This window comes from Carassius auratus, chromosome 41, assembly GCF_003368295.1.
Source record: "Carassius auratus strain Wakin chromosome 41, ASM336829v1, whole genome shotgun sequence".
Classification (NCBI taxonomy): Eukaryota; Metazoa; Chordata; class Actinopteri; order Cypriniformes; family Cyprinidae; genus Carassius; species Carassius auratus.
Window position 1 is genome coordinate 24515169 of NC_039283.1, and position 13100 is coordinate 24528268.

Below are 13100 nucleotides of genomic sequence, written 5' to 3' on the forward strand. Positions count from 1 at the left end.
GTCTAGAGCTCGACGGCGTGACCTCATATGACTTCCTGTTCATCTTTAGGATGAGTTCAGTATTCAGGTTGACTTCTTCCAGCACACTGCACACAGACACACAGTATATGTGTTTATTTTGGAAGAACTCACTCCAGGCAGCTGTTTGGGTTGGTTTATATGTCAGTGTTTTTGACGCCGAGCCGTATCTGAGCAGACAGACGAACTCTGACTGTTTCTCTCTCTGGGATGATTCACCAATTGTGCAAAGCTTATTCACAAACCACCCACAAACCAGCTTAACCTTTTCAGTTCCGAGTTATTGGCTATGTTTGGATACTAACTTAATACTTAGTTACTAGCTTACAGTATGCACTCTGTAATGATAAATATTAGCATACATATCACCTTATCACAATGCATATGTGGCATCCAGGTATAATCTTAAATATAAAATAGTGTATTTTGGATTTTTAATTCAATTATGTGTAATGTTGTTTAAAATCTGGCAGTCTGATCAAGTAATGAATAAAAAAAAGAAAGAAGAAGATTAAAAATAATCAGGGTTACGTATCATTGATATACTATTATAGTTTTTTTTTTTTTTTTTTATGGAATTAGTTTTCAATTTGATTTTTGGATTTATAATGATTTTTCTGTTCATTTATAAAGTAATGCACATCTTTAGGACATATAAGAGCTGTTGGCTTATAGGGACTTTTCAGGCTATTATTCTATTATTGTCAAAAAAAAAAAAAAAAAATATATATATATATATATATATATATATATATATATATATATATATATATATACACATATATATATATATATATATATATATATATATATATATATATATATATATAAAATTTAAATAAAGGAATCATACAAGCCTCTGCTTATTTTTCATACATTAGTGTGTAAACCCTCACAATACAAATAACAACTAAAAATTAACAATAGAAAGCTCTGAAGCTTCCATATATGAAAATATTTTGAAAATATAAAAAAAAAAAACAGAATAACCACAGATCTCTCTGCTTTGCATTATTCATATGTTTAAATGTTTTGACAATAAACAATAAATCATAAATAGATAATATAAATCATCAAAATGCAGAATAATGTAGCATTATTTGTTAGTGTTCAGTCCTCCAGGGACTCGACCTGTCTGAGCGTGTGTGGTATAGTGTGTGTGTTCTCACCCGTGTGTGTGTGTGTGTGTGTCCTCTGGCAGATGGGACGTCCACGCTGTGCCTGTCCTCAGTGAGGGAGCTGCCGTCTCAGCTGCAGGATCTGTACCAGCAGGGCTTCATTCTAGCAGCTGTGCACCCCTTCGTCCATCCGTGTGGCCCCGAGCCCGCCAGCGTCCAGCGCCAGCTCTACCGGGCAGTGCTCATCAAAGTCTCTGACAGGTGGGGTCACAACACACATAGTGGAAACATGACAGCTGCTCTCAGCTCCACAGGTGGCGCTGACATTTATTACAGAGGTCATATCCCACTTTATATCTTTGTTTTCTGGCCTGAGATCTTTTAGTCCTCTCTATAATGTTAGTTTATTGCACCAAAAACATCATAATTAAGTGTATATGAGCATTTTTCCATCCTCTGTCTGATCCTTCGACAGGCTTTCATGCTACTGTACCTTTAAGACTCCATGTGCATGTATTGGGTTGAATATATTTGGTGCTGCCACATTCTCTTTATGAAGGCTGATTGCATTATAACTGGACTTCAATAGAGTCTGCATTATATACAGGAATAATCTTTTGGTTTTTTCACCAATATGACTGCTGTGAATCATTTCTGCACCACTTTCTTTGATCAGTTTCTCTACTCTGAAATTAGTGGCCCACAGTTGAGCGTCAGATGCATTTGACACACAAACTCTCCACTTCTGATCTGCTCAGCTTGTGCACATCATTCAGGAGTAAGAACACATTCAGTCCACCTGGAAAGGAAGATGTGTTTATATCGTACTGCATTGAAGGAATAAACCCTTTTGAGGAAGATTTAAAAACCAAACTTTACCAGGTCGGTGGAATCAAAATGAGAGTTTTGAGGTGAAAAAGTAAATAAAGGTTTTATGAGCTTTACCTGTAAAAGGATCAGTAAAATATTACTTTTGGATGCATATAAACTACCTTAATGTCCAAAAGTTTGGGGTCTTTAAGATTGATTGATTTTTGTTTATCAGAATGTTTGTTTATATTAGGACTAGACAATAGGACGTTAAATCTAAATCTCGATTAATTGAAAAAATTTTCCTCGGTTACAATTAATTACCTTTTTTTCTTTTTTTTAACCTCATGCTTCATTAACGAGGTTTGAACTGAAAATATACTCAACTATCAAAGGTATTCTTCTTTAACGTGAGACTCACCTGCGAGACGCTGTAAAAGATACAAGCGCAATGGTCATACACATCCATATAGTATGACAAAGTATTAATAGGATTCAAAAAACTAAAGTAACCCACATGGGAAAATTATGTTGGTTACATGTTCTGAATTTTGATTTCAATTACTTTTCAATAAATCATCTAGCCCTAGTTTATATGTTATTTTAAAGAAGAATTAATGCTTTTATTCTTAGGATGCAAAAGTGTCAATATATATTTAAACATTAAAAAATATATATTTATTTTAAATACATTTTTATATTAAATACATGCTGTTTTTATTATATTGTAAGTATTATTTTATTATATCCTTAACGTTACTTTAAATAAAATAAAAATAAAATAAATGCAACATTTCTTCAGTTGAAGTTTTAAATCAACTAAAATTGAAACTAAATCTTAATTTAAAACAAAACTATATGTATAATTATATGTTAACAACAACAACAACAAAATTACTATAACTTTGACTAAAAATGAAAACAGAAAATAAAATGAAAATAGAAAAATACTAAAACAAAACAGCTTTACACTTATCCAAAACTTATCATGGCTTCAACAAAAATATTAAGGAGAAAATTTAGCTTTGCCATCACAGAAATAAATTAAATCTTAAAATATATTTTATTTGAGAATCTGTTGTATAAAATAAAGTTTATTATATTTTATTATATATATATATATATATATATATATATATATATATATATATATATATATAATTTATTATATATATATATATATATATATATATATATATATATATATATATATATATATATATCACATCAGTCTATTACAGAGGGAGCAACTATTCCACATAAACCAATGCATAAAAATTAAAAAATACAATTGGCTGCTTCAAATGTCAGTCAAGCAGTGGACAGCAAAGCCTTCATGCCATTAGTCCAGAGTCTGTCTGCATGAGGCTAACACTTAACAGTCCGTCACACAGAGTTGGTGAAGGTCAAAGAGCGGTTCGATAATCCTCTGGCAAAACAGTGGCAAGAACTCAAAGTCACATCCACTTCCTGCCTGCAGCACTGCTGGATCTCCATCACACAGCGTCCAGACCGGCGTAAAGGGCACTGAGCGGGAGACAATGAGCTGACGTCCACCCACCCACACACACCACACACAGTCACACCACAATCACATCTGCATCTGAGACCGCAGGCATGCGTCTGACCCCACTGACCTCTTAGAGGAGAGTCCCTGGAGGAAGGAAGGAAGGTGATGGTGGGGCCGAGGCCCATGTAAAGGCCTCTCTTACCTCAGTGCTGATGCTCAGTCTGGAGATCTGTGAACCTCTCAGATTCAGCCTCAGGTTTCCACTGATCTGAGAGTCGAATGATTATGTAACTGATTGTGTTACTGCTAAACCTGCCAACAAACAAGCATAAGGCATCACAGCCTTTGTTTCCTTTGTGAAGTCTAAGGATATTTAGAGTTGAAGAGTGTCATTTCAGGTTTGAAAAGAGCCTGTTTACTTACAGTACGGCTTTATTAGCTGGTGCTGGAGAAAGGATTTTAAAGTTGTGATGAAAAGGAAGTAGTGATGGATCTTTTACTACCATAATGACTCCATATTCTAACTGAGTGCAATATAATTGAAAAAGAAAAACATGAAGGGTGCATGTTGATTTTATCCATCGGTTGTTGATTGGAGATGTGGGCTTACTTTTATTCAGCACGGATGTATTAAATTGCTCTAAAGAGAGAGGAAAGAAATGTATTTTAAATAATAATAATAATACAAATTAGTTAATTCGGTTATGTTTCTTTTTTAATATTCTATTTCTGTACAAATTGACCACACTTTCCACAAAAAAAATAAATAATAATATTTAGCAGAACAATTCTCAACATTTTTTTTTAATTATATGATTAATAATAAGAAATGTATTTTTGAGCAGCAAATCAACATATTTTCATGATTTCTGAAGGATTAAGTGACACTGAAGACTGAAATAATGATGCAGAAAATTCAGCTTTGCATCGCAGGAATAAATTATATTTTAAAATATATTTAGATATAAAACATTTATTCTAAATTATGATAATATTTCACTGTTTACTGTATTTTTGTTAAATAAACGCAACCTTGGTGAGCATAAAACACTTCACCTTCAACGTCCCAAAAAGTTTTGATTGTGTCTTCATGCCATCACAGTCTTCTTTTAATTTAATTAAAAAGTTAGTTTCAAGTTATTTCATTTATCTATAAATATTGTATTTATTTCAAACAAATGAGTAAAATAAAGCAAGTAAATTCACCTTACTTCATGTCTTGTGGAAATAATCCTGATCCCTGGCCTCTAATGTTACTGAAACTTGGGTTACAAACAGGGGTGGTTCTAGGGTGAGTGGAGATCCGGGGCCAAGCCCAGAAAAATCCATGTATGTGACTTTTTATTTTAATAAATCAGAAAGATTTACCTTGTTTAAAATATACAAAAACAATAAAAACTAATTTAAAACATTTTATTTAAAGTATTGAGGAAAATACATTTGCTTTTTGCAAACAAAAATTAAGAATTGCAAAACAAATGAAACAGCGCGAAAAGACTTTCGAGTGGATCGTTTATTTTTATTCAGAGCATTTAAACATTCATGTTTTTGTTTTATTTACTTTATTAACAAATGTATGTGTATTAGCAGCGTTTTCTCAAGTTAAAGAAGTTGTTAACATGAACATCTGCTGCTTATTTCTCTGGACATGCACACTTTTACGGCATTATGGGATCGCAAATCATTTGAGTCGGTATTGGAGTTCGTAGCGGGTTCGCGAATCAATTGAGTCAGTTCGGGAGTTCGTAGCGGGTTCGCGAATCATTTGAGTCAGTTCGGGAGTTCGGAGCGGGATCGCGAATCATTTGAGTCAGTTCAAGAGTTCGGAGCAGGTTCGCGAATCATTTGAGTCAATTTGGGGATCGCGAATCATTTGAATCAGTTCGGGAGTTCGTAGCGGGATCGCGAATCATTTGAGTCAGTTTAGGGATCGCGAATCATTTGAAGCAGTTCGGGAGTTCGTAGCGGGATCTCGAATCATTTGAGTAATCTGACTCCAATTTGGGAGTTGGAGCGGGATCGCGAATCATTTGAGTCAGTCCGGGAGTTCGTAGCGGGATCGCGAATCATTTGAGTCAGTTTGGGGATCGCGAATCATTTGAATCAGTTCGGGAGTTCGTAGCGGGTTCGCGAATCATTTGAGTCAGTTCGGGAGTTCAAAGCAGGTTCGCGAGTCATTTGAGTCAGTTTGGGGATCAGTTCGCGAGTTCGTAGCGGGATCGTGAATCATTTGAGTCAGTTTGGGGTTTGCAAATCATAGCTGTATATGGATAGGCATTTTTAACTAATTTAGTAGCTAGTTCTAATTACGTTTCCCATGCTTGTTTAGGTGTGAAATGTGAACTCGTATTTTTTATTTTAACTAAACAAATCGTGCCTAAAAAGTGCACATAGGCTAATGTAAAGTTACATGATGAAGTCATACTAGTGCGCGTGTGCATTTTGAGTGCGTTCTTTCACTGCATTATTCGGTGTATTCAAATGCATTTATGAATGCATGTGAATGATCACAAAATTCAAGATATGAACCCTTTGTGTCAAAAGGGTTTTTTCTTGTCATTATAGAACCTTTTTAGCATAAAAGGTTCTTTGGAGTTGAGTAAAGAACCCTATGGTTCTATATAGAACCCCAATGATCCCTTTCTTCTAACAGTTTGTTGTCTTACAAATAGCATGTTTTAGGATCCAATGCGGAGCCCGCTTATGCACATAAATGCATGTAAAGATTCCCAATTGGGGACCGATACCTTGTTCATGCAATTGGCTTCTGACATGCAGTGTGGACTCCAGCTCCGTGGCCGAACAGTGATAGCAAATTCAAAAGCACTGGAATTATTCTGTTTCATGGACATACCAGGAATCCTGAACTTGGCAAATGAAGGTTTAATACAAAACATTAAGAAGGAAAAATCCTCTCTATATTACTGTTAATCTTCTGGCTACTCTTCTTTTAGGAGTGTAATTTTCCACTTGAAGCAGCATTCTATGAGGGCCAGAATGAGCTTGAGCTGTAAACTGTACTGTAACATTACACAGTTCAGTGATGTCAAGATGAACTCTTGGCACGACCTCCACTCAAGTTAATGTGTCATGCACTAAAAAGCAAGAATGCTCATGCAAAAACCTATTATTGAAGTCATACACACTCCATCATTCATCTTAAAGGAACAGTTGACCCTGAAATGACAATGAAGTTTTAAACCCAAATGCTGTCAGGTTATTTCAGTGGAACACAAAAGAGGACATTTATGGAATGTAGATACTCCTTGTTTCTGTCCAAAAAGGCTGGAGGATTTAGCTAAACATGTTCACTTATATGCTATAGATACATTTATATATTCATTGAAATTTGTTAATTGTACCCTATTAAATTCAGTTTTATAAAATAAATAAAAGCAATAAAAATCTAAATTTAAAAAAACAATTTATGTAGAAATGGCTGCATTTATTTGATCAAAAATACAATAAAAATAGTAATATCATGAAATATTTTTGCTATTTAAAATAACGGTTTTCTGTTTGAATTTATTTTAAAATATAGTTTATTTTTGCAGCATCGTTACTCCAGGCTTCAGTGAGATATGATCCTTCAGAAATCATTCTGATATGACCATCTTGCTTATGAATATTTTAAATGATGGAAAAAGTTGCTGTTTAATGTTTTTGTGAAAACTGTGATACACCTTTAAGATTCTTGACTAGAATGTTCAAAAAACAGCATTTATAAAAATAATAATAATAATAATTGTTACACTATAAAAGTCTTCACTGTCACTTTTGATCTATTTTATGTATCCTTCCTGAATAAAAGTATTAATTACTTACAAAAAAAATAACAATAATCTGACCCCAAACTTTTGAATGATAGCACATATTTAAATATTTCATAATAAATACTGTATATCTACATACATTTTTGTTTAATATTTATTGTAATTTTTTTAAACTAGATTTAACTTATATTGACAAATCAGTGATGCCAAACATGGATGTTAATGAGGGGAATTTTTTTTTTTTTTTTTTTTTTATTGATTAGTGGCCAAAATTATCTAATGACCTCAAAAGAATTGTAGTCGTGTAGTCTACTTGTTGTGGTTATTTTCTGGTGTCTTTGTCATTTAGGAGCTGTATGATTGTATGATTTTGTAATATGGAAAATGGCAGTGTGAACATTCTCCTGAAGATTCCCTTTTGGTTTCAGTGGAAGAAAGAAAGTCAAATTAGGTCTGAACAGCATGAGAGTGAGTAAATAATGACAATTTTCAGGTAAACTCTACCTTTAGCAAGTCATGTTTCATCCATAGAAGAGGTGTGATGTTGGGGCGTTGCTCATAGTGAAGACTTCAAGAGACCAAGAGCAAAACGAGAAGAAAGAAGATCAGTCTTGACTTCTGTCACGTGTACGTTGATGTGCGTGTATTGGGAGGAATCGTAGTATTGAGGCAGCTGCCAACCTTTGATGGCTCCAGCAAAGCTGCCTTGCTTTATCTTTGGCGTCTGTCACCGTGGTGACAGTTGCTCGCATCAGCAGCGGCCCTGAGGGATAAACCTGTGAAAAAAACCAAGAGAGAGGCGAGATATCAAACAGGGCACAGCTCTTCTCCTCCTCTGCCAATCCAAGGAATCACAGACGAGAGGGCAGATGAAAGAAAACCTTCATCGTTCTCCCAAAACAAACAGACCCAAAAAATACAGAAGAGAAGACGAGAGCTGGAGAAGGGACGAGGAACGAAATGAGAGATGGAAGAATGATCTCTTGTGAAATCCAGGTCTGAGCTGGTGGTGATGGATGGATGATTGGCTGCTAGTCTCTCTTGATCAAGCTAATTAAAACTGTTAGAAGACCTTCCACAGGTAGAAATGTTATTGCTGAGAAGTTGCTTTTCAGTAATGTTCCATGTTCACAAGGATATATAAAAATTTAATTTTGAAATGAAATTTTATCTGAAATTCTTGTCATCAACTTTATTTGAAAAGCACTGTATATTGGGGCAAAGATTTTTTATTGAAAATGACTTGAATTGTGGTAAAGGTTTTGTACAAAATGACTGATATTGGTGTAAAGATTTGGGTTAAAAGGGACTTGTATCATGATAAAGATTTTGGGGGAAAATAACTTATATCATGGAATTTTTTTGGTTAAAAATGGTTTAAAATCACATGTATTGAAGTAAACATTTTGGTTAAAAATGTCCTGTATTGTAGTAACAATGTAGGTCAAAAATTACTTGTATCATGATAGAGATTTTGCGGGGGAGGGCTACTTGTATCATGGAAGCGATATTAGTTTAATATTATGGATATTTTCAAATATTACTGATATCAAGAGAAAGATTTTGGTTAAAATTACTTTTATACCGGTAAAGATATTAGTTCAATATTATGGATATTTTGGGGGGATTAAATATTTTGGTTAAAAAAATACATATAGTGGATCAAAATAACTTGTCTCATGGTAAAGATGCTTAAAATTGCTTACATCTAGGTAAATATTTTAGTTAAAAATAATTTATTTCACAGTAAAGATTTTAGTCATATTGCCCACTTTAATGTAATTTAACCAGGAAGCTGCTAGAAAGTCAATAAGTACCAGTATGTTCGAGGTAGAAGCTACAGAGGAAGCAGGATGGAGATCAGGCATCAGTCAATCACATGTAGCAGTGTTGGATTCAGATTCCCCTCTAAAGCTCACCAAACCAGATGTGGCCCACCGCTACCGTGTAGACGCAAACATCACAAGTGTGAAGCAGGATCTCGGGATTAGAGTCGGCAGGCCAGTTTTAAAGCGATTTGCCGGGCATTACATATAACCCAGCAGTGGATGTGTGCGGTAGCTGACTGTGTTAATAATTCCAAATGTCAGCTGTCAAGCCCCCATGTTCAATTTTAGTTACAGTTCCACTTCAGTGACGAGGGTGGCTGATGTATGCATCATTTTTTGATAATTGCAGTGCACCGCGCAGGGGTAACGGTACAGACCAGAAACCATTAAGGCCGATATGCTTGAATAACATTATTCATGGCTCTGTAAATAAGCTGACATCAAGAAAGATGTGATCCATTATTAATACAGCGATTAAAGATGGGGATACCTAGGTTTGATGGATACCATCGAAGGTTGTTTTCATGGCAGTGCCACCGAAATTGCACACGCACACAGCTGGATGTAGCCTCCAGACCTGGAAACACTGAATCTGACAGCACCAGTGATATCGGCATTCCTGTGGGCATTGATAGAGAGAGGTGAAAACACACACACACACACACACACACACACACACACCAACTAAGATGATCCGCAGGCAAACAGGCGTTTGCCAACAGTGCAACCCAGCTGTGTCTAAGATCCGTGTCTGAGAGAAACCTTTGAGCGAACGCTTTCTAAAGGAAGTCTAGATCAGTGTTGCTTAAAGCTTTTTATTCCCAGAAGCGGCACTTCTGTGAGCAAGCGGCTGGATCTTTTCTGTCAAAGTTACTGCTGTTTAACCCGCTAAAGCATTTGCACAAAAAACCTCGGTGCTGCCAAATACTGTGGATCACTCTTCTGTAGGTGCATTAAGCCTGTAGGAAAGAAATATCACAAATGCAGTCTCTTTACAGGAATAGTTCACGCAAAAGTAAGAAAACTTTATTCAATCACCATCACGCTGGTATATTTTTCAGTGGGACACAAAAGAAGAATCAGTATGTGGTTCTTTTGAATGAAACAATTCATAGTGACCACAGGATGCACAGGGTGACTGAACAGAAATTTCATTTCTTAAAATAAATCAATTGAGATCAGATGGAGAGCAAATGGAGAAGCTGAGGTCTCTTGCTTGGGTTTTATTAGCCTAGAGATCTCAGTATGAGCAGTCTCAGGTCATCTCATAACAAGTGGTCAGCAAAATAAAAGACAGAGGTATAAAGGATCTAAAACATCAAAGATCTTGGCAAACTCATCATGTACTGCACTATGAAAGGGTTTTAAAATGTTCCTTTTATATTTGGAAAGAAATGCTCACGAGGCTCAGTTTACTTAATCATACATACAGTAAAAACAGTAATATTATAAAATATTATTACATTTTAAAATAACCTTTTATATTTTTATATATTGTAAAATGTAATTTACTCCTGTGATGCATTTTCTGCATCATTACTCCAGTTTTCAGTGCCACATGATTCATCAAAAAATCTATTTTAATAAGCTGATTTTCTGCTTAAGAATAATTTCTCATTATTGTTTTATTAATCTATTTATTCTTGTGTTGGAAAAAAAATCTTCAGGATTCTTTAATGAATAGAAAGTTCAAAAGCATTTATTTGCAATAGAGATATTTTGTAATAATATAAATGCTTTTACTGTTTCAGTTTTGATCAATTTAATGCATCCTTGCTGAATAAAAATATTAATTTCTTTAAATAAATATATGTAATCATACTGAACCCAAACTCGTGTTTGTAGTGAGATTTTTTTTTGTGTATCATCACAAGCGTTTGGACTGTAGGCTCACAATTGCTCAGATGGTAGAAAAATCTTTTTAATCTATTTACATCACAAATTTCACCAACATGTCAGGGGCCATGATTAATTTCAAAAAGAATGTTTTTTTGTCCTTTTTTATTGTTAATAACACTAAATGAACTTGTTAATTAGACAGGCCTTTCATTCTGCCGCTCATACGCTGCTTGGATTCGTTTATCTTCATGTTAAAGCCAGGCTGCAGGATCCAGTCGTACGTGCAGCGGGAACACCATGAGGGGAATGTGTTCAGGCAGCAGATGGCCGTGTGTTGGCGGGAAGTGTGAATTCATGTGTGTGTGTGTGTGTGTGTGTGTGTGTGTGTGTGTGTGTGTGTGTGTGTGTGTGTGTATGACAGAGGTGAGTCAGGGCCCTGCTGCACTGCGAGCTCTGAGTTCGTGGGTTTAATATCTGTCCCAAATGTCACATGTACACAGAATATGGGAGGAGAGAAAAAAAAGAAGTACAAAAGCTGTCAGTGTGGTGGTACCTTTGGAAACTGTACTCCTTTTTACCTTATTTATCTCTAAAGGGTTCATAATGGTACCTTAAAGGAATCTTTCCCCCAAAAATGAAAATTTACTCACCCTCAGGCCATCTGATATGAAGATGAAGTATGTTTCTTCATCAGAACAGATCACTTGCTCACCAGTGAATCCTCTGCAGTGAATGGGTGCCATCAGTGTTTCTTACAAACACACTGCTTTTCTTTTCGCAAGATGTTAACTGATGGACTGGAGTGGTGTGGATTATTGTGAGGTATTTATCAGCTGTTTGGACTTTCATTCTGACGGCACCCATTCACTGCAGAGGATCCACTGGTGAGCAAGTGGAATGCTATTTTTTTTTTTTATCAAAATCTGTTCTTGTGAAGAAACAAACTCATCTACATCTTCGATGGCCTGAGGGTTAATCTTTAACAAATTGTAATTTTTTTGGTGAACTATTCCTTTAAATATGCATATCAGTTCCTAAATGATACATTTTAGTACCTTTTGAAAGGCTAATGCCCCATTGAAAGATTTTGTACCTTTTTTTTTCTTAGAGTGTGTAGGTATGCTTTACTAAACCTACAAGTATCTTACTTACAGTTGTCTCTGCATATTAACTGGGATTGAAAGTATTTTAACATTGACTAAATGACACACTTCCCCTTTAAAAATGCCAGAGGAAATCACCTCAGAGACAGAAAGCAGGACTCAAGTATTACACCAGCTCATTTAGTGCTAATGTGTCTTTCAAGAGCTCATTTCTTGCCAATGCTATGCAAAAATGTTTCCAATAATAAACCTTGTGAACAGATGTTCTCTATATCTTATCACTAACGTTTTCTTTCTTTAAGCATTATCAGGTTGCTAAAATGAACTTTTTGAAGTTTGGTGTTGATGTATCGCTGCTCTGCACCTGTTTAAGAGTGATATGTTTGACACTGACCGGTGTTCCCTTCTCTCTCTTCAGCTGGGAGAAGAATCCGGCAGACTTTGAGCCTTACCATCTCAAACTGGAGGAATGCATGTCTGCAGACCAGATTCCCACCACGGAGCACATCCAAGGATACGTGAAGAAAGTAAGAACCTCCCGTTTAGCTTCTTGAACACAGTAAGAGCACATGACGGAAGCATTAATATTCAAATCTGCTCAGGCATATTAACATGTTGCTTAACATTTCTTTGTGTGTCAGTGATGCTTTAAAATGCTGCCTAGAAAGAACATAGCAATTGTTACACTATAAAATCTGAAAATAATATGGTAACTCCTTAAAATCATGTAAAGTGCTTTCAGAATCTTTCGGTAAACTTGTCTGTATTGCAAAATACCAAGAAGGTTTTGAAGTGTACCAAGGAGGTTTTTGATTATGTGTAAGGAGTTGTTACACAGAATATGCCAGTTCTATAACTCCAAAAATTATTTGGAGAATATTCCAAAAAGAGTAAAAATCAAGACAAATAGCATTTAAAAAACACACAAAAACAAACAAACATAAATTATACAGACACACACACACACACACACACATATATATATATACACACACACATACACACACACACTAATGTGTTTTTTTTTTAAGAAATTGCTACTTTTAATCAACAAGGATGCATTATTTGTTCAAAAGTGACATTTTATGTATATCATGGTT

General features: G+C 35.1%; 1 protein-coding gene across 2 annotated transcripts in view; it reads left to right on the forward strand.

The window, feature by feature from the left end:
- Nucleotides 1–13100, forward strand: part of LOC113059349 (raftlin-like) — an 87732-nt gene that overhangs the window by 43902 nt on the left and 30730 nt on the right. For both annotated transcript variants that reach the window (XM_026227794.1, XM_026227796.1), the window contains exons 3-4: nucleotides 1220–1397; nucleotides 12419–12527. In XM_026227794.1, coding sequence (XP_026083579.1) covers nucleotides 1220–1397; nucleotides 12419–12527 — 287 coding nt within the window. The remainder of the gene's footprint in view (nucleotides 1–1219; nucleotides 1398–12418; nucleotides 12528–13100) is intronic.